Here is a 27,250-nt window from a genome sequence, read left to right on the forward strand (position 1 = left end):
AAAATATTTTCTTTTGTATTTGAGAAAGATAATCAAAAATTGATGTATTACCTATTCTTGCAATTTAAAATAAATGTAGCAGTTTCAAGTTTTCTGCTTTCCATTTTTTCTACAAAACATCTGTTTTTTGAAAATCGAAGCTGAAATTTATTTGGGGGGGTGGGGGTGCAAGTACTTAGCCTTGCCTAGGGCGCAAAGTAGTCTGGCATCGGCCTTGACTAGAAGACTTCCAATGTCCAACCCAACTACAGAGACAGGCAGGGGCAGTGATGTAGTTGCAAATTCAGAGGTTGCAGTTCCAGACGCTTGCTCTCCATGACAGCCCCCATGGTCATGCCCACCCCAACAGCCAGAGAAGCTGAGAAGTACTGGCCCTCTGTCCCTGTGCATTCCCCCTCCACTAAACCCCTGGGCAGGGGGCAACTGACACCCCAGATGTATGGTCAAATTTATGTGAGGCATGTAGATATCTATTTACATGTATATATTTCAACTGGTGGCCACACGGGGACAGGCCTTCTCGGTTGATGCCCCGAGATTGTGAAACGCGCTCCCTACTGAAATACGATCCTCCCCCTCTCTGACAATTTTTTAAAAGCATTTGAAAACCCACCTCTTCACCCAAGCCTTTTCAGCTTTTTTTTTTAATTTTTAGGTTTTAATCTGTTTTTGACTTTTAAACTGTTTAAATTGTTTTAAGTTTTGAGTATGTTTTTAACTTGTTTTATTTATTGTTAACCACCCAGTGATGAAAGTTTGGGGCAGTGTATAAATTTGATAAATAAAACAAAACAAAACAAATATTTGCATCGATATACCTTCCTCAACTCACAGAAAAATTCCTGCAGGCACCCATGCATCCAACTCCAAAATTTTTATCAGAACTGGTGCTAGGCAAGACTTCCTGAGGACTGCATGCCAGAGCCAGAACCACAACCACAACCACAACCACAACCACCCTATCACGAGTCATCACACCATCCCATATCTGAAGACAGGAGGACCCACAGAAGGGTCTCAGAGACAGATCTCAGCAGGCAGGTTCATGTGGGACCCGGGAGCAGGAGTAGCCAACTGCCCAGCTCACATACGGTGCCACTGATGGGGCAGTGCTGCTGCGAGGTGTTTGTGCACTCCTGAGGTCTGCTGGTCCCAACACTGCATGCAGGCCTGAATGCAGGAAGCAGGCCGCGGGAAAAGCCGCATCTGTAAACTCTACAGCTGATCATTTTACCACACATCTACTACGCCTGAGAGCTGTGGGGAAACCTACCTGCCTTACTCCCTCTCAGGGTGATATAGACAATCGAAGATGCGTTCGTCCCGGCATGCTACCCTCTGCATGGCTTGCAGGGATACCACAATTACAGCGTCTCTCATAAACAGCGAGCCGGTCCTGGCTGCAAGCACGAGCACGACAGAGTGCTGCAGCTTGCATAACTAAATCGTGTTAAGGGGCCTGGGAGAAAAACGGCCCTTGCTGCATTTCCCTGCAGTTTGCACATTTAACGCCCGGGAGCAATAAAACTGATGAGGAGGAGGAGGTGGTGATGGTTAGTCTACTCTAGTTTAGTGCTCGCCAAGCGGCTGAGAAGAAGTTGAGTCAGCCAGGAGGCGCTGCAGGAGCGCTCGGCGGGCCCATTGCGCTTGCCCGCCCCGCCGCGCTCCACCCTCCGTCCCTGGCGGCGCGGCCATGGCGACTCGGTTGGCGGCGCGGAGCTATCGAGCGCCGCTAGCCGGGCCCTGCTGTTGCGCCCCGCGATCTGTGCTGCTGTCTTCCCCACAGGCGGGGGCCCCTCTGGTGGCGGGGTCCTGCTTGGCGGCCCGCCTCCAGAGCTCTGCTCCCGGCCCAGCAGCGTTCCTGCCCGCCTCTCTGGTGCGCGCCGGGGGCTTCATAGGAGGCCGCTGGGTGCAAGCGGCCGCCACTTTCCCAGTGCGGGATCCGGCTAGCGGCGCGGAGCTGAGCCAAGTGGCGGACTGCGGGGTGGCGGAGGCTCAGGCCGCGGTGAGGGCCGCCTGCGAGGCCGGTGTCACCTGGAGCGAGGTCTCTGCCAAGGTGAGGAGGAGCGCGCGGGGCAGTCCGGGCGGGCGGGCTGGCACGGCAGGATGCATCTGAAGAGCAAGCCAGGAGAGGGAGAGTTATTTGCATGGCGGGGAATGGAACAGGGGACGGATTGGGTACCCTTATCTGCTGTGAAGGGAGGCGGGGGAACAACACTACAACACGTATGGGAGGATGGAGGAACACACACACACACTCACTCCCCTTTCCTCACTCTTGGAGGGTAGGCGAGCACCTGAGCACTGCCGACAGAGGCAGGTGCCGCGGGTCCCTCACCCCCCCACCGCCAGCCCAGTCAAAACAGAGAGACTTTACCCAAGACACAAGAAAGCAGTGCTTCAGCTACTGTCTCTTTCGAAAACCAAATCTGGAACATATAGGAAGGAACCGTGTCTCTGAGTATGTACAGAGTGTTTTCCTCCTTCAACCAACAAGTCACCAGAGCCGATGGGTGTGTGTGTGTGTGTGTGTGTGTGACACTGGGAAAGGTGTTGTAAAAATACAGAATGTAAAAAAACATTAAATTAAAAAAATGTTTGCATTAAGGATTTTAAAAGGCTGGAGTGCATGCTTTCAAGGTATGGATGTAATAATAGTGCATAAGACAGATGCACTCTTTCCACATTCACACCTTGGGTAAATCTCACATGTTCCTTATATGGCCGTATTTGTGTGTTTCAAAGATCTGGATGCTGTGTGAAGATGACAGCAGGGAACAGATCCCACAAAGGATATTCCAGGCTTTTTCTCCCATTTTTTCCACTCTTTTGTGGGGGAAATATAAGGGAAAGTGTTTAGACAGTGTTCTACTTGTCTGCTAAGTAGAACAGCCAGAGATGCAAGTTTTGGACTGTATACAAATATGTAAGTAAGTAAGCCTGTCCTCCAGTGTTCCTGCAAATGAGAGGAAAGCCACTCAATGGGTAGCTTCTAGACTTTTTGGGGGGTGGTGAGCTGTTGGCAGAAGCTCCTCCTGTTTGTGCAGCTTTCCTTCTGTTTCTGGAAGGAGCTTCTGCCCTGGTGCGGATTTTGCGGAAGGTCTGGATGCCACCCAATGATTAACGAACTGGGACAGGGGAGTTAATGACATTTAACGTTATCTTTTTGTGTTTCAGCTTTTTCTGTTGACCTGTTATGCCCCCACTCTTAGGCCCCAAACTTCTGAGCTGTGGGTCTGCTGTACTGAGAGCTGTGTGTTGTCCTGTGTGGATAGCATTAGACTTGATCCTGAAAGTGTAGAGCTAAGCCTGTGTGATCAGTCATAGAGCTAAATGGGCAGCCTTTGGAAAGTCTGTTTCCACTTCAGCTCCTCCATATGTAAAATGAGAATTATAGTAATCTGCATCGCAAGGTCATTAGAACAAGCAGTGTTAAATATTATAAAGCACTTTGCATCTTTAAAATTCCTTTTACAAGTAATAGTAAGTAGCAAGCTTATTGGACTGACAATAGTTTTGTTTTGTATTTTACTTTATTTTATTGTTTTATATTTTTTTCTCTTCAGGAAAGAAGTGCTTTACTTCGTAAATGGTATAATTTGATGATTGAGAATAAGGATGACCTTGCAAAGATAATTACAGCAGAGAATGTAAGTATACACCAAAGGGGGAAAAAATATTCTGAGGCTAGGGGACTGAAACCTAAGCTTGCTGGTTACAATAACTCCCCTAAAAGGTGGGTTAAAGCAACCAACAGATGCAGCTCAGATGTATGTATGTTACTGTGTCTTAATTAATACAGAAACTTTCATGTGCGGGCATATTCAGCCCCTTTTGCAGGCTTAATGCAGAAGACAGATACAAGGTTCTGTGGATTGTCACCAATATCTGGCAAGTTTGTAGTACTTCCTTTAAGAACCATAGGTGCACTTGCTCCCTGGAAAGTGAAGGACTCCTGGTTTCAGTGTGTTTAAGCTGAAAATTATAATTGGGGTCATCCAGTGTTGTGACACATTGTCAAAGCCATTTCTGTCAACAGCCAAATTTAAAATAGTTTTAAAGAAGTATTTAAATCATTCTTTTAAAAAAAAACTTTTCCTTTTTCCCTATAATATTTAAAGTGTGAATTGTTTCCATATTACCATTTTTTAGTTTGAAAATAGATATCCATGTATACGTTACACAGAAATCTGTTGGCAAATGTTGGTGTGGGTCCACATGTTTGCTGAGATAATATCTCCCCAAATATATAGAGAAGCAATGTCTAAGCTTTGTTAGTATCAGATTTTAGAGAGCAGAGCTGGTCTGGTAGCAAGCATGAATTGTCCCCTTTGCTAAGCAGGGTCCACCCTGGTTTGTATTTGAATGGGAGATGTGTGAACACTATAAGATATTCCCACTAGGGGATGGGGCCACCCTGGGAAGAGCACCTGCATGCTTGCATGCAAAAGGTTCCAAGTTCCCTCTCTAGAGTCCAAGATAGGGCTGAGAGAGACTCCTGCCTGTAGCCTTGGAGAAGCCGCTGCCAGTCTGTGTAGCCAATACTGAGCGAGATGGACCAATGGTCTGATTCAGTATATGGCAGCTTCCTATGTTCCTACTTCCTAGGACTTCAAAGGCAATACCTGCACCTGGAAGACAGCATGATAATAAGCTTATAAAACTGGATCTTCGTTTTTGCACATTTGTTTGTTGTTTGACATATTTGTATACCGCCTAAAACGCAAGTCTCTGGGCGGTTTATAGCAAAACAATGCAAAACAAAAAACATTACAATAATTTAAAATTTAAAACAAAGTTAAAGCTATTAAAAACCATCAAACTATTAAAGTGCAATTTGATTCAACCTTGAATTGATTCAAGTTGAATTGAGGTTAATTCGGTAATTCACCCCCAAATCAAATCACCCTCAAAATAATGGGCTTGATTTGGGGTTGGGGAGAATCACCCCTTATTCAACCCGATTCAACATGGGTGATTCAAAAGACACCCCTCCCCATTTGAATTATAATCCCCATTTGAATTATAAGTCATTTTATACTTCATTGTGTGAATTTTCATCCTGTGTTACAGGGAAAGCCACTGAAGGAAGCACAAGGTGAAATTCTATATTCTGCTTCCTTCTTGGAATGGTTTGCTGAAGAAGCTAGGCGGATTTATGGTGACATCATTCCATCTTCAGCCAAGGGCAGAAGACTTTTGGTACTGAAGCAGCCTGTGGGAGTTGCTTCCATCATTACTCCAGTAAGTTAACTGATTGTTTAAGTTGGTTCTTTATAATTGGTATTATAAGTAGAAAGGATTAGTAGTGCTCTATGCAATATAAATTAAAATTCTGTGCAATGAAATTCCAAATTTTGCAAATTGTAATTGTTGAGATAACCTTATTTCTTATTCCCCAACACACACACACACACACACACACACACAATATTTGTACAAGGACTAGAGTTAACTCAGGTAAACCACATTAGTAGCTGTGAAAGATACTGCTCTCCTGTCCAAAGCTCCACCCAGTGCTGCTTTTGGTTTTGAAGCTTTCAGCAAATACTGTAGCATGTTAGCTTTGATAGAAATTTAGGTGGCGAGAGTTAGATGCCTTTTTCTTCCTGAAATGATGACTTTTATAAGTGGTTGATAGATCCAAGAGAATACGAAGGGCCCGGGAATGGATGGATCAAGCTACTGCTAATGCTGTTGACATTTACTATCCTGTTCCTTTTCCCCAGAAACTTCAGAACTTGCCAGCTATCTTAATGTTGTGAAAGTTCTACCGTGATTAAATGCATACATTTTTCTTTTCAATGTAGTGGAATTTTCCAAGTGCTATGATTACTCGGAAGGTGGGTGCCGCACTGGCAGCTGGCTGTACAGTGGTGGTGAAGCCAGCAGAAGATACACCTTTATCTGCTTTAGCACTCGCTGAGGTAAGATCTTGTACTGACAAGCAATGCAAAATGTTTTACGGTTAAGATTCTCAAAGATGGGCAGTGAGTGCTTTCAAATACATCTCTTTGCCAACTCTTTAAAAGTTAAATTTGCAGTTAATTCAAAAGCTAAAAGGAAAATACTTGTAATAGTATTAGGTGTGTCCCCCAGAACAGACTACCTTCTAGCCCACCCAGAGACATAAGTTTTGGGTGGGATATAAATATGTCAAATAAATAAATAAATTTTCATTTTGAAATACTGGTTCCTTGTTTCACCTGTTTGTAACACATTGTTGTGAGTAGCCGAAGACAGGCATCATGTTCTGTAATTTATGGCAGATCTTTTGTAGAAGTTACAGTTTTATGTTTCACATTTACTCTTCCTCACTGCAGCTTGCAGATCAGGCTGGGATTCCTGCTGGAGTATGTAACGTTGTACCATGTTCCAGACAACAGGCAGTAGCAGTCGGGGAAGTGCTGTGTACTGATCCCTTGGTAGCCAAAATCTCTTTTACTGGCTCCACGGCTACAGGAAAGGTACACCTTATGTGTCTGGAATATTATTCTTGACTGTGAACGCTTCACAAAGTTCTCATTATAATACTTCTAAAAGGTATTTTGGAAAAAACTTCAGTATTTTGCACAACTGAGATTTATTTAATAAGCTTTTGAAAAAGAGTGCAAAGGTTCATATGTCTTGTCTCCACCATAATCTCTTGAACTAATGTTATTGATTAAAGGGGGTAGTTCTTGATGATATCAGTTTTCCCTTCTAGGATAGTTGTCATCATTTTATATGAAGCAGCTTATTTAGCCCATTAAAATACATGTACATATTTTTCATGTAAGATTACTCAATGAGATATATACTTTAAAATATTATTTATTTATTTATTTAATACATTTTGAACTGCCCAAAACGCATCTTTCAAATATTGTTGAAAGATGTTTGTGTTATATTGCTGAGTAACATTTTTGGTTGCAGTTCATAACTCTTAAGTTACAGCTTAAGAAAGTCTAGTAATTTATGACAATGCTGATAATAAGATTGGCTTTTGATCTAATTAAAAGTTGCTCTTGAAATGGAAACTATACCCACCTACTCTACACCAGTCCCACTTACTTAAACTAGACTACAGTATCTGAAGCAACTTGGTTGTAGGAAATAATGTTGAAGAGGAGGGACTTAAAGACTTTCTGAACCCACCTTAGGACTGAACATTTTAGGATGCACCAAAGCACAGCCCTAGTAATAACTTTGTTAGCTGCCCATAACAAATTGTACACTCAGATTGTAATAGATATTCAAAAACACGAGACATAAAAACTAGATGAGTTATAAACTAGAACAGGACTGCACAACTTCAGCTCTCCAACAGATGTCAGACTACAACTCCCTTCATCTCCACTCCCAGTGACCAGTAGTTGGGGATGATGGGTGTTTTAGTCCAAAATCTGCAGGAGGGCCAATGTTGTGCAGCTCTGAGCTAGAATATGTCCCAAAGTCAGTTTTGTTCCTTATGGGGATCAGGAACATGTGATAACATCCCCCTGTATCAGAATTAGCCTCTAGAAAATCTGAGTTTGTATATTCATCTTTCTAGGTGTACAGATTTCTGTGTCTCCTGTCTACCTGCAGATACTTCTGCGCCATGCAGCTAGCACTGTGAAGAGAGTCTCCATGGAGCTTGGAGGACATGCACCATTCATAGTGTTTGACAGTGCTGATGTAGACAAAGCCGTTGTAGGAGCTTTAGCTTCTAAATACAGAAACTCAGGCCAGGTGAAACTTCTCTTTCTACTTAGTTTAACGTAATGGAACATATTTTTTGCATATTTGTGGATATTTTGAGCAGTGTTGTTTTATAATTTAGGAACATGCCATATACTGAGTCAGATCATTGGTCTATCTAGCTCATTATTGTCTTCACAGACTGGCAGCGGCTTCTCCAAGGTTGCAGGCAGGAATCTCTCTCAGCCCTATCTTGGAGAAGCCAGGGAGGGAACTTGAAACCTTCTGCTCTTCCCAGAGCGGCTTCATCCCCTGAGGGGAATATCTTGCAGTGCTCACACATCAAGTCTCCCATTCATTTGCAACCAGGGCAGACCCTGCTTAACTATGGGGACAAGTCATGCTTGCTACCACAAGACCAGCTCTCCTCTCCTCAATTTTGATTGTCTTGTTCTTGGGCAGATAAACTAAGAGGTTCAACCCATCATTCTTTGAGCTGTATACATATTTGTAGTAATGAGAAGAAATTGTGTGTCAATTCAAGGCAAAATCCAGCCAAATGTTGCACTGTTGTCACATGTCACATTGATTTCAATGACTGACAGGATGAGGAAAAATTACTCAAAGTAGTCCCATTGAAATTACAAGGACAAGTAGTCCCATTGACATTACAAGGACAAATTGAAATTAAAAGGACAAAAAATAGCTTGTCTTTTAAAATTGAATGGGACTGTGAATAATTTTCCTCCTCATGTCAGCCAGTGGAAGCATGAAAGTCCAATCCTAACCATATTTACTCAGAAGTAAATCTGATTTTAATTCCTTCCAGGTAAGCATACTTGGAATCAATATTTTTGAAAAACCATCCAATCCTAGGACACTCGAAGCAAGAGACAATTTTGATATACAGACTGAACAACTTAACACCCCATAGCATTAACCTGGAAGATAATATTTAAACTTTTACCTATGTTTTAAATTGTTTTCTAAGTATCTCTTGCACTTGTATGGCAAATGTTAACTTCCTTAGAATTGTCACCTTGGTTCCTGCTGCCTGGTTTGAAAAGTGCCTGTGTTACTTATGAAGACAAAAGCTGAATCATTTTAAGTAAATTTAAATAATAATCTATACTTCCTTGTGAAATTAGGATGTATGGAACAGAAATGGCTTTCATTATACATAGGTGGGGGGGGAACAGAAAGTGCTGAAGCATAAAGATAGCTCAAGAAAATTTATAGATTAGTATTACTGCTCTCTTGATTACGAATGTATACCTCCAGGTTGGGTGGGTAGATGTTTGAGAGGGAAGGAAGAACTACACAATAAAAAATACAACAAACCGAAATGAGGCAGAGAGAAATAAAAACACTGATGTAGTAGTGTTCAGTTACAGTTCTCTGAATTGTGATTCACTAGTGGATAAGTACAAGAAAGCAAACATTGTACTTCTGTCTTCAGACCTGTGTGTGTTCAAATCGCTTCTTGGTACAAAAAGGGATCCATGATGCATTTGTGGAAAAGTTTGCACAAGCCATCGAGAAAGAGCTACGTATTGGCAATGGCTTTGATGAAGAGACTACCCAGGGACCACTTATTAATGAAAAAGCTGTAGAGAAGGTAAATTATGTTTGTGTTTAATAAGGTAATAATAAATTTTATATCTGGTCATGCCTATTGTCTGCCTGCTTAATACTATGGAATTTTGTCATTCACAGCCTTTTAATGGGAGATGCTATTTTAAGTTACCTTTACTGTGTTTCTTATAGGTTGAGAGACACATTCATGATGCAGTTTCCCAAGGAGCATCTATAGTTACAGGAGGAAAAAGGCATTCTTATGGAAAGAATTTCTTTGAGCCAACTCTACTCAGCAGTGTCACAACTGGCATGTTGTGTACACAAGAGGAGACTTTTGGTCCTTTGGCCCCAGTTATCAAGTAAGAAGGTCTATTCTGCATGACATGTTAGCATTTTCAGTGTAATAACTGACATTTCTTAACTGCTGTCAGAGCTCCTCTATGGAATGAGCCACTGACTTGCTGGAGAGCAAGCTGGGTTGTGATAAGAGTGCCTTAGAGCTAGTTCACAGAAGGAAATCTGTTTTATAAGTTATCCTTCCTGACCATTCAAAGGCTGGTGAGTGGAAATGATAGTGAACCATTGCTATGAAGGTATATTGCAACAGTGGTTTTGGGAGGATCAAAGTCTTGGAAATTTACCCATGGAGCAATAGTTCACTGTTAGTTTGGATGTTTCTGGGAAGTTGGCAGGGATTGGTCAGAGAGAAAAAACATGTGGCATGCACTGGTGAGCTACTCCTTGCTTTTAAATTGATTGCAAGTGTGCCATCCTGATCTCATAGGACAATTTCTACCAAATGTCAGTCTTTTTGTATAATTATAGAGTGCAGAGAGGGATTGGTTTACAATCTTAGGTTTCTGGCAGAAGGTTTAATCTTGTCACATGCTTTCTAAAGCTTCTAAAAAATTTAAATAATCTTAGTGCATTTTTGACGTGGTGATCAAATCCTTGAAATCCTGATCTCTCACTTTGACAGCAGTTTTTACCAGTTTAATAAAAAGCAGTTTTTACTTTTAAAAAAAACACAGTTCTCTCTTGTCTATTATTTTTAGTAGGAAAGGGCAAAGTTTCTTCCTTGAAGAGTTTTATGTGTGTGATAATACATTCCCACTCATTTAATAATGTTGGTCCCTCCCTAGCTGGTTCTGGAACTGGCTCAGTATTTTGAAAGCCTAGCCTTGGGTGATGGTGGAGGAACTGAATCTCCCAAGTATGTCCTGGAGAAAGCAGTGCAAGCATGATAAACATTTAGTAGAAGAGAGTCCTTGTCTGGAAAGGGCTGGAGTTTGCTTAAAGGGGTGATGTGATGACAAGGCACTCTTCCTTTCTGCACTGATGCTCTCTTGGTAAATTACAAACTTTACGGATTGACTTGTATGTAAACATATCCATATTGGGGTCTGTATTGCCCTAATGAGGAACCCCTCAACCTTCTCAAAATGTGTGGTGATTTTGTGCCATTTTTTAAAATGGAAATGTATTCCCTGTTTCTGGAAACCAGAAATTATGGAAATTTCTCTTACGGGGAGCATTAAAATAGCAGCATTACACATTCTGTGGAAGTATAATTGTGTCCCACTTGCAATAAGCATTTCTTTTAGTATCCAGTGACTGTCTTCTTCGTTGCAGACATTATTCTTTTATATTTTCAGGTTTGATACAGAGGAAGAAGCTCTTGCCATAGCAAATTCAGCCAGTGTGGGTTTAGCAGGTATGTACTTCCTTAATAGGTAGGCAGTACAAGTTTGAAATAATTATAGAAGTCAAGAAGTCATGACAATTCAGGCTCTTAGACACACACATTATTATAAGAGCTTAAATGAGCTGGCGCCTTGATCTCTGATTATTTCAAGTTTAGAAGAAACCATACCTGCCTACTTTACACCTGTCCCACTTACTTAAATGAGATCACAGTATCTTGTGGGAAATAATGTTGAAGAGGAGGGACTGAAATACTTTCTGAACGCACCATAGGACTGAACGTTTTCTCTTCTTTCCTTGAAATTCATTCCAAAGCCCATTGAAATCAGTCTTCTCTCTCTCTGTCCATTATATTTCAGCTGCAAAATATCTTCTTTCTTACACTGTCTCCTATTAAATTGCCCAATTTGTAGGTTATTTCTACTCGCAGGACCCAGCCCAAATTTGGAGGGTTGCAGAGCAACTGGAGGTTGGAATGATTGGCATCAATGAAGGAATTGTGTCTGCTGTGGAGTGCCCTTTTGGTGGCATAAAACAATCTGGGCTAGGAAGAGAAGGTTCAAAATACGGTATTGATGAATATTTAGAAATCAAATATGTTTGTTTTGGAGGCTTATAGTAGCAATTTGTTGAGTCTGTGAACCATGCAGGGCTTTAAAATGTTCTGAAACATGCATAATTTTTGTAGTCGGATCACTGTTCCCCCTTCCCCCAAATGAAAGCAACCATATTTACGTATAGAGATACTTTTTACATAGAACTATGGCAGCATATGTAAAATGTAAATTTTGGTATTACATCTGTGTTTACAGGTTTGTAAGAATATAGATCTACTTACTTACAGAACTTGTCCTAACCATAATGCAGGAAATGATATTTTAATTAATGAACTTAGTTTGAAGGAATTGGAAATCTTTACTAACTGAGGTACATGTTTTGGAGGAGACAAAAGAGCAAAAAGATACTTCACTATCTTTTTGCACTCATGTGGAGCAGTTGGGAGGATAGCGTTATCTTGAATAATTGTACCAAATATTGAATCTTGTCATTTTGTTACTTTGTAAAAAAATGTTCTTTTTCTGATTGCCTATTTTAAGGCTCCTAGAAAAATTAGATGTTCACAAGAAATCTCTAATCAGTAACTTTCTTCAGCTGTTGGCTGGAGCCAAGTGTCCTTGAAGGCATGTGTTCAGTTCTGACTCCCCCTTGTTTTATTAGTGCCTGCTCCAGACTCAAGCATCTTTAGGGAGATAATATGATTTCTGCTTGTAGCTAAAGCTTGAGACCATACTTCCTACGTTTATGATATAGCACAAAGATATAAGATGCATCATAGGACACAGATGTCAGAGTTTATTTGGCTTGGTGTCCTCCTAATGGAGAATCTGTACTGTATGTATTCTAGAATCTCCTAGCATTCCGCAGTTTGCATCATAAGGGAATCTTTGGATATTCTAAGAGAGTTATATAGATTAGAGTGCACACATGTACAAGTGGTGTCCAGGCCTGACGGTTGGAGCTACAAAAAAATAGGCTACAAAAGCATTCAAGTGCCATAATAAATGGGACTTAATTTCTTTAACCCCACCCTTTTCCCATTGGCCTACTATATAGTGCTGGTCTCTCCCCTTGAATCCCTAGTCATTGCTTACAGCCAAGTATTTCTTCTCTTGACTGCCACTGTATTTCTCTGTGATCATGGTGCTTATTCGAGAGAGATACACAAAGCAGACAACGGGGTATTCTTTAATCCCAGCAAGGCAAAAGCCTTAAAAGATCAGAAGGCAGCAGAGAAACAATGAGGGAGGACTTTAAAAGGTTCTTGTAGCAATGAGTTTCAGTTTGAGTACTGCTGCAGTATATATTTAAAATTTCAGTCTGTGCAAGTCTAGTTATTGTCTTCCCCAAACAGAAAAGTCCCCCCCAATTTATTTCACTACCACAAATTAAGGATTTTCTTGACACCCAGATAAGAGCACTTTTGCCTAAGCAGGCAAAAGTCTTACTAGCTATAGAAGTTAATGGTGTACATGGTGAGCAAAATTAGTGAAAATAGTCCCATTGAAATTAAAAGGACAAGTTAGGCAATCCTTTTAATTTCAATGGGACTACTTTGACTAATTTTCCTCATCACGTCAGCCAATGGGACTCTTTAATCATGTCAGCCAATGTCAGTACCCGTGTCAGCCAATTAGTCTGCCATGAGTGTTCTATCAAGTCTTCTTCGTATAAACTACTGGTACTTTTGAAGGATAGAAAATTAGAATAGTGGCATTAAACATTGTTGCATTACAGTGATCATGCACTTTATTTACCTTGCCAAACTTAATTAGAAGATCTGCACTATTCTTAAGCAGGCTTTGCTTAAATTGTCATATAGGCATCACCATACTGCTTCAGAGGAACCTAAGGGCTTCAGCCTCTCTGTGGGATTTTGGGTTTTCCTTGGACTGTAAGCCTTTATCACAAACGGCCTTTGAGATTCTCTCAAGCTTCAATAGTGGACTGTAACGCAGCATGGGAGTTCACAGTTCAGGAGTCATAAGCCCAGAGCCTGTCTGAGCACAGGGGACTAGTTTCTGGTAGAGATGTACACAAATTGTTTTGGCGTACCTAGATCAAGGTGTGAAAACAATTCAAATTCCCCCGGCCAAAACGCTTCGGCTAGGGGAGAGCAGGTGCTTTAAATGGGGAGAAGAAGGTCTTATCTACCCCTCCTGTGCTCTGCTGCAGCCTCCTGCCATCTCTCCATGGAGCTATCACATGGAGACGGCCGTGCTGTCTCTGCTGGTAAAGCTTTGCTGTGCCGGGGGCTTTCTAGCTGGGAACAGGAAGTTCCCTGTTCCTAGCATCCCATGAGCAGTGACATTGCAGCACAGTGGCCATCTTGAGTGCCCAGCAGCTTGAGTGCTGCTGGGTTTGTTGGTTTGGTTGGTTGGGTTTTTTTACTGGGCATTCAAGATGGCATCTGCACATGTGCAGACGCCATCTCTGTGATGTCGCTGCACATGGAATGCTGGGGACAGGAGCCTCCTGTTCCCAGCTAGAAGGCCCCCAGCATGGCACAGCTTTATCAGCAGAGATGATGTGGCCCATTTAAAGTGCCTGCTTGCCACCCCCAGGGATGTGCACAAACTGCTTAATGCACATCCCTAGTTTTTGGTTATTAATTGCTGCATCTGTTAGGTTCAGCTAGCCTTTGTTTGAATGAACTTGCATTACCAAACAGGTATTGTTTCTGCTATTGATGTATTAAGGATAGATGGAAGACTAAAAAGCACACAGTGGTGACTTTAAAAAAACTTGTGTGCCTGGAAATTGTCTGTAGGGCCAGCAAACAGTGAGTAATGAATAGATCATTATGCTAAATGAGGTTGAGGAAAAACTTGGGAGTTGGATTTTAAGGCTGACTAGCATGAATGAAAGTTCTGTCCTGCATGCAAGCTGGAAGAAAGCTACTTTTTACCAGCCCCCTGCAAATCTACTCCTGAAGGCTGTGAGACCCTTAGGAGGAGATTATTGGGGTCTGCAGAGAGAAGATTGAAGGAAATTGCTCTTCTCTGGTGCAAATAAAAGTAGTACCATAATGTACCATCCCATGATAATTATCTTATCTATAACCTGGAAGTCTGGGTTTTTTAATTTTTTTATCTCTTTCTCTGCACTGTGTGGGCTGGTAGAATCTTATGACAACCTTGCTCTGTGCTGGTGCAGCTAGAACTAAGTATGGGATAGATCCGCCCCGCCGCACTGGCTCCCCGATGCTATGGTCCTAAGAGCCAGTCTTAAGTCACTAAGTCCTTTGATGCTGTTACCTGCTGCTGATTGGTACAGTATTTTTGTCATGAGGGCAGGAAGTTGCAAAATCAGTTGAAACTTGTGTTCAGTTGGTTACATTCCAGAGCTCTATGGGCTAATACTACAGAATGATCTAAAAGCACTGAGGTAAAATGCATATTGGCTGCCATTTTAGCCCACTATATGAAGGCAGATTCAGATGGCTGGATCCTTGTGGATAGAATATAGTTAAAATTGTTAAACTAATTGTTTTGAAAGAATATAGCAAAACATCTGAGAAGCACAAATGTTGATAGTGTGTAACAAGATACTACTTACTAGCAATTCATCTTGTCAAAGAAATATTCTCTGACTGGGTGTGTGTGTATATTTGTCAAAATAGTAAATTCACTAAATGTTGTATACTGTGATTCCTTAAGAAGAGACTATTTTAATTCTAACATTTTCCCTTTGGATTTTCTCTAGCTTGTTTGTTTAAAAGAGATGGGTGTTGGCAAAGAAACTATTAAGTTAATAAACATCTATTTGAAACTGGTGGACATTCAAATTTACTGTTTGCTGAATCTTCAAGCCTATTCCTCAAATTTCTGAACTTTTCTTAGAGACACAAAATGGGAGAATCATATTTTATTGCCCAACTTCTGGTTGTAAAAGAATATGCAAGCTTGTAGATAAGTCACAAGTTTTCAGCAGACCTAAAACAAAGAAAACTACTGCTGAACTATATATTTTGAGAAAAGTAGGTACACAGATGTTAAACCTTTAGTCACTTCCAGATGCTCATATATTCCAATGTTACCACAGAAAATAAAATGAGAAAGCCACACCAAGAGCGTTGCATAATATATTTTTGCAGCCTCTTATAGACTAGTTTTATACGCTAGTTGTGTTTTAAAACACAATTTTATGTATCTTACCTTTATTATAGTTTATAGCTGTTGTCCTAACCTTTTAGCTTTGTCACCACCACTTAACTTTATAGTTCATGTTTCCACAGCTTCTAGACAGATGATTATTTTTTCAATGTTATTTCATAGCTTTTATATTTTTACCTGATGCAGGTCAAAGACCGGAATAAAGATGGTATAATAATCTTAGCGCCATCTGCTGATGATCTGTGAAATGACCAACTTCTTTGTACACTTTTTATTCTAACTTGAAAAAAAGTAGTTTCATGGATTGCCAACAGATGGAACTAAGAATATAACACAATGTCCTTCCTAGTATGGATTTCCTGTTTTTTGTTGGTTTGTTTTGTGGTAATCTGCACTGAAGTTGAAAGAGCCCCAGTATACTATAATCACATTTTTAAAAAGTTTTGTTATCACACATTTACCAGCAGGGATACATATTTTAAGATCTTAGTTCAACTCATTGCCCACATCTTCAAGACAATGGATGCATTCTTTGGCATTTCATTTTAACATTTTATACAGATTTTTATTTAGGACAAGCACCAAGAAAGTGGATGTGCATGCATCTAGACATATGTGCAGACATAAGGACAACTGGTTCTTGTTTGTTAAACAAGTTCTATGAAAATTCTTAATTTTGCTCTTGCTTACTGGCCACATGCTACAACCCCCAGAAGAGGTTAACCTATTCTTGGGAGCCCCTGCATGTTAGACCATTCTTCCAGTCCTTTAGCATCTGCAGTCAAAAGTCTTTTTGAGCACATTGCTCCTCCAACCATGAGGGGCCGGGGCCAACAAAGTATATACAATACTTCATGTAAACTTTGAATAAATATACAAATTTATATAACATCTTTCAACAAAAGTTCACAAAGCAGCTTATATCGCAAAAGGAATGGGTGGGGGGGAGGAAACGTTCCCTAAATCTAGTTCTCATACTTCCCCTCTTACCAAGGAGAGCCAAGCTCCTCATCTGGAATAAATCGTTTGGCCAGACTAAAAAGAACGTGGGCCAGCTGTGCTTATTATTCAGTTACCAGTACTTTGCTCAAGTGAGGGGAGGCTGAACCCCCTACCCTCCCTGTAGTTCATTGCCCTACATGCTTTTTGCCTAGTTCTCCTCCCATCTTGCATGTAAATGAAGATGATTGCCCCTGTCATTTTTAATTTGGCTTTTAGTCTTGCACATTTACCGTTTTAGAGTGATATGAACATGTCATAGCCACTGAAGTGTTCTGTATCGGATTCACTCTCAGGATTCAAAAGGCAGAATAAGGAGTTATACATACTGTGCTTGCTATTAAATGCCAAATCATTGTTCAGTAGAAAGTCAGGTTCAAGTTCTTTGACAAGCACACTGCATATTTTAACAGTGAAGTATCTGAAATACTTATTTTAGACAGATAGTGTCACCAGAAGGCAAGTTTGGTCATTTTCCCCAGTGGCAGCCCCCTTTACTTTCCTCCACAGAAGCAAACAGCTGCTGTTCATTCATGTGGAGAAAAAGCCCTGCATTGGGGATAATGTTGTGAGGCCAATCCCCACTCACAACCCCACTCACAACACTATCAGGGACCACATGACAATGCAGCTTTGGGCTCAAAGGAGCACTGCACCGCCTTCCAGGTGCACACCCCTCCCCTCTCATAATGAAGAGTGCCTTGCAGGCATTTATGTAGTAAAAGGTGCAGTGTGTGAAGGTAATGGCCACGGAATTGTGTGCCACCACACCGTGAATGACTGGATATTAACATTTGATGGGTTTTGTTAATTAGAGACTTAAATCTCTATCAAAAAGCAAATGAGATTGAGGCTGGCAATTCTTTTTGTGCTTTGAATGGATCCATAGCTCTCTGGAGTAAGCAAGCATGTTTGAGTTACATTATTAAAACAAAGAAGACACAGCGTATACAAGCTGGGGGTGCCTTAAGAGGAAGCTTACAAAGAACTAGCCTTGTAAGGAGTACTTGGAAAGAACATTAGGGTCACTGCATTCCTAATGTGTTTCTAAGAGATAGGCATGTGCATGGTGGCACGGTCTGGCACTGGTGGGGGTCTCCCTTAAAGAGGGGGCTGCACTTATCCCTCCTGTTGCTTTTCCCCCACCAGCGCTCTGTTTTTCCAAAATGTTTTTGGGGTGTCCGTGTTCCTCCCTGCCCCCATTGTTTGCTGGAAGTACCAGTCACCACACCAATGGCGCACGTTGCATATGCATGTCAAATGCAACGTGCGAGGCGAGTGCACGCGCAACCAGTACTTCTGGTATTTCCGGCAAACAACAGTGGCAGGGGCGGCAGGGAGGAATGCTGCTGCCCCAAAAACATCTCAGAGAAACGAAGCACCGGCTGGGGAAAAGCAGCGGGAGGGGTAAGGGCAACCCCACCGTCCTTAAAGAACCACCACCCCTGTACCGGACCGGGCCACGTTCGAACCAGTTCAGAGGTCTCTAATGGCCTCCGGACCGCTTCAAGCACTTCCCTACTTAGAGATACCCACCGTGAAGGGAAAATACTTATTTAGCTCTGGAAATGAGAGCTTTTCACTTTGAAATTATCTCCACTTAGGAAAAATGCCCTGTGTGAGATGGCCCCTGAAAATGTCACAAATGTTTTCATAAACTATACGTTGGGTCTATTAGGACTGCATACATTTGATTTCCCACCTTTCCCCATGGAATGCAAGGCAGCACACATGGGTTCTTGGGCATCCAGCACTGACCAGACCAAGACTTGCTTAGCTTCAGCAGGGCCAGGTCTGAAGGCTGAGGATACAGCAATCATACTGAAGCCAATTTAGTCTAGGTCTTGGCCAGTGCTGGGATGAAGGATACCTGGGCTTTATAAAGTGATTGAACTGCATTGCCATACCAAGCAGAGTTTAGCACTGCATCACCAACATTGCTTCATTGTCTCCTTATCTGTTCAGCTGAGGGTGATGTATGAAGCAAACAGAAGCTGTAGCCATACACTGTTTTTAATGACTAAGGTAAATTTGCATACTTGTCAATAATTTCAGATAGATGCATAGCCACAGCTTTCTGTGCCTGGAAAAGGATATTATAAGGTAGCTTCAAAATATAACCCTATGTAATATAACAGTCTTGGCTGGGACTTCAGCAACAACCTGTAGGTGTCCAGGAGACATCACAGGATTGCCAAATCCAGTAATTTAGGCTTCAAAATCACTGCATGTATCCCATATGGTGAGTTAAAAGACATTTTCTCTTTGATCCTTCAACAAATACACAAATCCATTGTGTCTGTTTCCCCCTCTAGGCTGGAAATGTAACATTCCTGCTGTCCCTGGCATAGTTTTAAGAAAATAAAAAAAGGAGGATCAGCATATCCTTACTCTGTCAAGTCAACATGTCCTTTCATTACATACATATTTATTTATCTGTCCTTTGAACTGCAGCTGAAGGACACACCATTTTAATAGAACAATTCATGATGTTCCCTGGGTTCTTTCAATCTTCTCTCTGCTGAAGATGGTGTCCTGATCACTGTCAAACTCAGACTCTGAAACCATCAGGCTGGAGTTGTGTTCTGTACTTCTGTGTTTTATACCTAAGATAGGTGGCAGGGAGAGAAAATAAGCAACAAATATTCTTTAGAATATGATTTACTAATGTATTAAAATATGTATATTGTCTTGTTATATACATAAAATATGCATATAATTAATATATACGTGTGTGTGTGTGTGTGTGTGTGTGTGTGTGTGTGTGTGTACAGGGAGCCCAGCCCGGTTTTGCACACATGTGTGACCCTATCCTGGTGGCACCACAGTGGCAAACTCACCTGTGAAGCCCCCTTTCTGAATGAGATTAGGAGAGCGAGCACGCTCCTAACCCCATTTTTCGTATCATGTGTCAGCCGTGGCTGCTTGCAGACTCAGGGAGGGGAGGGGAATCCCCATAATGCATTGCATACTCGCACAGTGCATTATTGAAGCTCCAGGGGACAGGGCAATGTGCAGCGATGTGTCTCGGCACCCCAACCTTCAGAGCCACCAGCAGGAGCCAGTGCTTGTCTGGACAGGCGATCCGCTCTCACTCAGGGAAGGCGACTTGATCGTCTGCAGGGAGGTAAGCACTTTATTTTATATACTGCCTGACTCCAAAGGTTCTAGGCGGTTCACAAAAGTAAATACAATAAAAGCAGAATAAAACAACCATAACACAACCATTAAAACAACAATTTAAAATGTTCACAGATTACTAAAAGCCAGGCTAAAAAGATGCATCTTACGAGCTCTTTTAAAGGCGGGTAAAGATATTGAATCACGAATGGCTATAGGGAGTGCATTCCAGAGCCCAGGAATGACTATAGAGAAGGTTTGCTCCCAAGTCTCTGCCAAGCAAGCTGGTGGAATCTGGAGACAGACCTCTCCCAAGGACCTTAATGTGCAGTGGGGATCATGCAGAAGAAGGTGCTCTCCCAGGTAACTCGGTCCTATGCCATTCAGATATTTAAAGGTAATCACCAGCACTTTGTATGTCACCCGGAAACCTATTGGTAAACAATGCAATTGCTTGCATAAACCTGGCATAATAAATCCTACCTTTAAGGGTGGGGGGTTGCACTTACCCTTCCCGCTGCTTTCCCCCCACCGGCACTCCGTTTTCCCGTAATGTTTTGGGGGCAGCAGCATTCCTCTGCCCCCGTTGTTTGCTGGAAGTACCGATTGGGTGTGTGCCCGCCGCTACCATGCGCCTGCCATGCATGTAGCATGTTGCATGTGCACCTCACAAACAACGAGCGAGGCAGGTGCACACGCAATCAGTACTTCCGGTATTTCCGGCAAACAACAGGGGCAGGGGGTGCAGGGAGGAATGCTGCCACCCTAAAAACATTTCGGAAAAATGAAGTACCAGCAGGGAAAAAGCAGCGGGAGGGGTAAGTGCAACCCCACCGCCCTTAAAGAACCGCCAGCGCCGGACCAGGCCATGTTCGAACCAGTTCAAAGGCCTCTTTCTGAAAACCCCTGGAGACCAATCTAACTGCCACATTTGGGACCAACTGAAGTTTCCAAACCACATACAAAGGCAGCCCCATGTAGAGAGCATTGCAGTAGTCAGAATACTGCAGGAGTCAAGCCTAGATGTTACCAAAGAGTGCACCACAGTTCTGAGATCATTATCTTCAAGGAATGGATGTAACTGCCGTATCAACCGAAGTTGATCAAAAGCACTTCTGTCCATAACCTCACCTGAAAAACCAAAGTGAGGACTGGGTCCAGAAGCACTCCCAAACTTACATACCTGTTCCTTCGGGGGGGAGTGCAACCCCATCCAGAACAGGAAGATCTATCAAGTTTCTTGAACTATGACTGCTTACCATGGGTACCTCTGTCTTGTTTGGATTCAGTTTCAATTTATTATCCCTCATCTAGTCCATTACTGCTGTAGGCAGGCATTTAGGGGTGTTATGCCATTTCCTGATGATGAAGTCATTGAGAAATAGATTTGGGTGTCAGCGTATTGATAACACCCTGCTCCAAATCTGATTATCTCACCCAGCAGTTCCATGTAGATATTAAAAAGCAGTGGAAATGGGATGGAGCCCTGAGGGACACTATACAATAGCTCTTGTTTCAAAGAGCAACTGTCTCTTAGCGACACCATCTGGAATCGACCTAAGAGATGGGAACAGAACCACTGCAGAGAAGTACCACCTATTCCCAAATCCCCCAAACAATCCAGGAGAATACAATGGTTGATGGTATCAAATGCCTCAGAGAGGTCCAAAAGAACCAACAGAGTCACACTCTCTGTGTCCATTCCTTGGTAGAGATCATCCATCAGGCCAACCAAGGCTGTCTCCACCCCACAGTCTACTCTAAAGCCAGTTTGAAATGGATCTAAATAATTAGTATCATCCAAAACTGCCTAGAGCTGATCAGCCACCACCCTTCTCAATTATCTTGCCCATCCAAGGGAGGTTGTAGACTGGCCTATAATTATCCATCAAGGAGCCTGTCCACATCCTCAGGAGTAACAAATGAAACTGATCCATTCTAATTAAACCAGAGGAGTTACTGGACATCTCTACAACTGACCCCACCATAACTGTGGAGTCCAAGTTGGCTCAAATGTGAGAGATTTTATCTGCAAAAAAGTTGTTAAAAGCATCACAGTGGGATGATGAAGAAACTTTAGCACTTCCTCCCCGCAAACTCAGTAGCCCTTTCTCACTGCTCGTGAGAAAGGGCTCAATATCTATTTAGTGGCTGATTTAGCAACATCTTCCCAGTCACAACAATAGTTTTAAGCAGTAATACTATGGAGCTATTCACACAACTGGTTGGTTAGGTGGGTGGGGAGGCAGGGTTCAACCTATCTTCCCCCAGATGAACGGTGTTAGTTGCTTTTGTCGCATAAGCCACATGCCCACATGACCCACGCTGCCATAAGCAGTGCGGATCAACTGAGGCAGGACTTTTCCCCCCAGCCTCCGGATATCCCACAGGGCACCGTGTGACAAGTGCAGTGCTTTGAGGAATTCCACCATCAGATGGGTGCTCCAGGAACCCGTCTACATGTCTCACGATCACACGATCCTGGCAGCCCTTGCTCCCTTAACCTCGGCTACCAGCCGGGCTTGGGAGAGGAGTCAGGCTGGGCAGGAGTGCCAGGATCTCTGTGGATCCTGGCACTCCATGTGAGCAGCTGAGCCCAGGCTAGGCTGCTCGCGAGAACAGGCTCTCAAGTCTTAGGACCGAACTTCATGCTGTTTTTTAAAAACAGTAAATAGCAGCCTATACCAGGTCCAATTTTATTTTATTTATTAGATTTATATACCGCCCTTCCAAAATGGCTCAGGGCGGTACTACAACAGAGTGCAGGGTTTAACTGTTTCCCATGGTTCAACATGGTTCCAACAGAAGTTCTCACCACCAACCACCCAACGTTTCTATTTGTCACAAATGTGATGCAAGGGAAAGAGGTAAACCCTTGTCCTCCCCAAAATCCCAGTGTCCCTGACATTGTGTACAGTGGCTGTATGTAATTTTAAAAATAAATAAGCAAAACCAAAACAATGTTTTTAACTCCACAGTTTAGCTCTTACTCTGCCATAAACAGTTAATTACATCCAGAACACCACAGACCCCCTGAGTTAAGCTGAGCTCTACTCTTTAAAGAGGAAAAGGCTTTCCTTGAGATGTCTGACTCGGCGTCTCTTGACCCCTTTCCCCAGTCAGTCGCTCAGCAAAGAAGGGTCGGTGGGTGCTGCTTGGTCTCTCAGAGCCACACACTTGCCCTTGCTTGGCAATGTTCTTGGTCCTATAAGAGGGAGAGAGTCTGCCCCCCACCCGGTTAGTCCATTGGCAAGGAAGGGCAGCTGCATGACTCTGAAGTACCATGCTGCAGGTGCTGATCACCCCAAATTAGCCTGCTGCAATATACAACAGGATCAAGTCCCCTACTGCAAATTGATCTGCTGCCAAGTGGGGAGACTTCAGCCAAAAGAAGGCAGACACCTTATTTACCCACAAATGCGCTTGGGGCGGGGGGAGGACCGAGAGCCTGTTTCATGATGTTGCAGACTGGAGCACTCCTTTACCAATAGTCTACTTCTGCACAAGCATTTCAGGGAGCACTTACTCAGACATAAACCCTGTGCTGCTGATGGCACATGAAAAAAGGGCAGGAAATAACTGAGATAGGGAAAGGTAGCTTCACTTGTCAAAGTTGGCTAGGACACACATCAATTCCTACTATGCATAGCGATGGGAAAAATCAGTAACTAATATTTATTTACATTTCTATACTGCCCCATCCAAAAAAGGCTCTGGGCGGTGCTGATATAAACTCAGTAAATCAATTATATACACACATATACATGCATTCATTTAATTTATATACCAACTGACATACACACAGAGTATATATAGCAAAATTCTTAGTCACTGAGATTGCTATAAGGCTGGAAGTTGTCTTGCCCAAGCAAGCTGTTAAAAATAAAACCCTTAATATCTCTCTCTGAGCCCTTTCTCACAACCAGTTGTGTGAGTTGTGAGAAAGGGCTACCCAGTTTGCAGGGAGGAAGCCCAAAAGCGCTTACCTCCCTGCAGACGATTGTTCCGCTGTCCCTGGCTAGGTGGATTGCCTGCCCAGATGAGCACTGGCAGCAGCTCCGAGGGTGTGGGAGCTCCAATAGTGCACCATGCAAGTGCACGGTGCATTATGGGAAATGCCCCCCCCCCCCCCCCGCAGTCTGCCAGTCACAGCAGCTTGCAGCTACGGCTAACACACAAGCAGAAAAACGGGGCTAAGGGAGCGCTCACTCCTTTAACCACATTTTAAAGGGTGGCTCCGTAGGAAGGTTTGCCACACATGCGTGCAAAACCAGGCTGGGCTCCCTTAGCCCAGTTCTGCATGTGCATGTGAATAGCCTCACTATCTTCCAAGAACATTTCCACACCTCTCTGCCCTCAAAGGCCCTCCTGGCAGTTTTCAGTTTCCTACTAATCAATCTTTCAGTAAGCGGGGGGGATCCCTATTTTAGTTCCGATACCAAAAGAGAGAACAGGATAACTAATCCAGTCCACTAAACTGTGTTGGTCTAAAGGTAAAAGTTAAGTGTGCCATCAAGTCGATTTCAACTCCTGGCGCCCACAGATCCCTGTGGTTTTCTTTGGTAGAATACAAGAGGGGTTTACCATTGCCTCCTCCTGTGCAGTATGAGATGATGCCTTTCAGCTGCTGCCTGATACAGTACCAGCAGGGATTCGAACTGGCAACCTTCTCTTTGTCAGTCAAGCATTTCCCCACGTTGCACAGCAAGAATCAGGGAATCAAACCAAACCTTTCTTTTCCCACAACCCAGGAAAGAAGAACAACAAAGTCACCAGTTCAAAATAAAGATTTTTATTTATGGTGGCCCCAACTCATTGGCCCCAACTAGAATTAATCTTAATTCTAACATTTGTAGAACATTTTAACACTTTTTGTGTCTGGGTTCTATATTTGGTCTCTTAAAGAGCTGGGAAGCTGCAGAAAAGAAAAAAAGACTTGCTTCTTTGAGGATTATATGTGCAATTTACTATAATTAAATAGCATACATTAAAAACAGTTATAAACGTTATTTGTATATCATGCATGTTTTATACTTATGGGTTGTAAATGAGAGTTGTTAACAAGCTAGACTCATTAACTTTATCCTCTCTACTTTGGAAATCAACACTGTCGGGTGAATTATATTTAAATTTTCCTATGTGAACTGTAACTGAACCAACTCTAGGGGCATAATGAAGCAGTTACCCAGTGTTTATTGGCCTAAACAGCAGCTAAACCAGAACTTCATTCACAGCTGAACCCAAACTGTAACAGCACATCTAACAGTCTGGCACCTTGGAGCTAACTAATATCATAACAAAAGGTTTTGTAGACAGCCTGCTCTTGCTACATCAAATGCAATTCTTCCTTCAAGTGTTAAGTCACCAGACACATGCAATACAACATGATGTATTAATTACTTGAAAAATAGAAGTCATTGTGAATTAAGAATCCCCTACTAATAGCAGCAAAGATTGGAAAGCACAAACAAGAAAAAAAACTCCATACCATATTTGGGCCTGAGTTCCATTCTCTCCTGATCATCTATGTTATCCAAAATTGTATATTTTGTTTTCTTTCTTATTTTAGTCCTCTTTCTGCTAAAAAGTGAAAATAATAATAATTAAACCATTTCCCACATATAGCTAGCAATTTGAGAACCCAATTTTGTTCTTAGCTTAGGTTTCCTTAGGAACAACACAAAGACCACTACATTTACATGGTGTGAACCTTCTCCCTTAAGCATCATTCGTACAAGCATAGGCCCACTTCAAAACTACAGCCACCTACATGGCGCCATTCATAATGTCACCCCGTAGACAGTGTTCTACATGAGAACAGCCAAAAAGGAAGTATTGTACTGGCATGGTTAGGATGCTACCTGAATTGTGCAAGTGACCACTCACACAAATAGTTTTATCATGTTGAGCTCCATCCTCACCATTCTGTTTTGAGAAACCATAAATATTGATGGCAGCACATATGAAACAGACCTCATTTGACATTAAGTGGATACTGCTTAACACCCTTTAACCACCACACCAAACTTACAGTCAGAATGACTGAAATCTGGCGATTCCCCAGACCCATACACATATGTTTGTGGGTGAAGTGGTGGTTCTGATCTGTGCTAGTGATGATGAGTGCAGAACCAAGGGGCATTAGCATCTCATTATGATAAAAACAGAATGCTTACCTTTTGCAGCAGCAGATGCAGAGCCAGGCTAATCCCACCATTAGCACAATCAAAATGAAAGCAGTGAGCGTTACATAGAGTATACTCCATTCTAGAAGAAGTAGAATGATATGAAATGTTAAGAGGGTCCATTCATGCCCTTGTGCATTCAAGACAGTCAATTCACAGATCTGCTTCTCTTCAGTGTCCATTCCTGGAACACTCTCCACTCACCACAGTTACTCTCGCCATCATTTAGGTACCACTGTATCAAATTTTCCATCCACAGTTGATAGCAAATGCAACGCTTTGTGATGGGATCACAGTGTCCATGTCCAGAGCATTTTAAAAGGCAAGCTATAATAGCAAAAAAAACACCCTGAAATGATTAATATTGCAGGTATTCGTGTTCTGTTCTTTCACTTGCAAACCCCAGGCAGACTTTTACAATTAAATGCCTCCTTAACAATCTGATTAAGGTGCTTCAATGAATTATTCACTGAATAAGTATTAAAAACGTGGCTAATATCATCTACCACTACAAATATTTATATACCGCTCTTCAACCAAAGTTCCCAAAGCGGTTTACATAGAAAAAGAAATAATACATAAATAAATAAGATGGTTCCCTTTCCCCAAAGGGCTCAAAATCTAAAAAGAAACATAAGACAGATACCAGCAACAGCCACTGGAGGGATGCTGTGCTGGGGTTGGATAGGGCCAGTTGCTCTCCCCATGCTAAATATAAGAGAATCACCACTTCAAAAGCTATCTCCTTGCTCAGTTAAGCAGGGTAGTATCTTCCCAACTATAGCATGAGAAAATATAGCTTCCCAAGTCTCCTTCAATTTTAGCTTACCAGATCCTCTTTTATAAAATCCATCTATTTACATAAAAATATGAAATCTGAAAATGGGTGAACTCATTGGTCTAGCATATCTGCTCTAACTAACAGTGGTTCACAAAGGTTTCAGGCAAAGATCTTTCCCAACTTTGCTACCTGAGATCCAACTAGAGATGCCAGAGGCTGAATCTGGCTCCTTTGCCATGCAAAACGTGTCTACAAACAGAGCTACTATCTTCCAATTTAACGATATAAATCCAGTCCTTTTATTTATATAGGTAAACAGCAGAGGCAAACAATGTGCTACTTTGAACAATGAGTCTGTTAGCATTGCCATTTTTCTGCACTACAGAACGAGTTTGTATTATGAATAAACCAAACTATTTTTGACAATATACATCTGCACCAGTATGGAACCATCTTGACTTGAGAGTATTAAAAATATGTTGCATAAGTTCAGGTGCATTTAAATAGAAAGTAATTATACTGTAAAATGATGCTAAAAACAGGACATA

The 27,250-nt window shown here is 42.2% G+C and overlaps 3 protein-coding genes across 9 annotated transcripts in view; 1 reads left to right on the forward strand and 2 right to left on the reverse strand.

The window, feature by feature from the left end:
• The window catches only part of GPLD1 (glycosylphosphatidylinositol specific phospholipase D1), a 62,070-nt gene extending 60,598 nt beyond the window's left edge, over positions 1-1,472 (reverse strand). Inside the window, exon 1 of the mRNA XM_053246901.1 lies at positions 1,274-1,472. The gene's annotated coding sequence lies outside the window, so the exon portion shown is untranslated. The remainder of the gene's footprint in view (positions 1-1,273) is intronic.
• Positions 1,473-1,538: 66 nt separating this feature from the next.
• Positions 1,539-15,277, forward strand: ALDH5A1 (aldehyde dehydrogenase 5 family member A1). 2 transcript variants are annotated; one of them, XM_053246902.1, is made up of 10 exons: positions 1,539-2,056; positions 3,567-3,650; positions 5,074-5,244; positions 5,811-5,927; positions 6,324-6,467; positions 7,570-7,713; positions 9,122-9,280; positions 9,430-9,599; positions 10,896-10,954; positions 11,358-15,277. In XM_053246902.1, the coding sequence occupies exons 1-10, from the start codon at positions 1,694-1,696 to the stop codon at positions 11,561-11,563; spliced, it is 1,617 nt and encodes a 538-aa protein (XP_053102877.1). In that variant the 5' UTR covers positions 1,539-1,693; the 3' UTR covers positions 11,564-15,277. The 2 variants fall into 2 exon arrangements, with proteins under 2 accessions (XP_053102877.1, XP_053102878.1); XM_053246903.1 differs by lacking the exon at positions 10,896-10,954 and having other exon boundaries at positions 11,358-11,570.
• A 77-nt stretch (positions 15,278-15,354) lies between these two features.
• KIAA0319 (KIAA0319 ortholog) overlaps positions 15,355-27,250 on the reverse strand; it is a 62,484-nt gene continuing 50,588 nt past the window's right edge. For 4 of the 6 annotated variants that reach the window (XM_053246896.1, XM_053246899.1, XM_053246894.1 and 1 more), the window contains 4 exons: positions 26,126-26,248; positions 25,913-26,003; positions 25,225-25,316; positions 15,355-19,222 (listed from right to left, as the gene is read on the reverse strand). In XM_053246896.1, the coding sequence (XP_053102871.1) occupies positions 19,101-19,222; positions 25,225-25,316; positions 25,913-26,003; positions 26,126-26,248 (428 nt within the window). In that variant the 3' untranslated portion in view covers positions 15,355-19,100. The other 2 variants (XM_053246895.1, XM_053246898.1) reach the window with 2 other exon arrangements.

This window comes from Hemicordylus capensis, chromosome 4, assembly GCF_027244095.1.
Source record: "Hemicordylus capensis ecotype Gifberg chromosome 4, rHemCap1.1.pri, whole genome shotgun sequence".
Lineage (NCBI taxonomy): Eukaryota > Metazoa > Chordata > Lepidosauria > Squamata > Cordylidae > Hemicordylus > Hemicordylus capensis.

What these genes read in the sequence shown, in the direction of transcription:
- ALDH5A1 (XM_053246902.1), top strand. Translation starts at nt 1,694, where the DNA reads ATGGCGACTCGGTTGGCGGCGCGGAGCTATCGAGCGCCGCTAGCCGGG. An exon ending in AGATAATTACAGCAGAGAAT is followed by an intron (nt 3,651 to 5,073) that starts GTAAGTATACAC and finishes CCTGTGTTACAG; the next exon opens with GGAAAGCCACTGAAGGAAGC. An exon ending in AATACAGAAACTCAGGCCAG is followed by an intron (nt 7,714 to 9,121) that starts GTGAAACTTCTC and finishes TTCTGTCTTCAG; the next exon opens with ACCTGTGTGTGTTCAAATCG.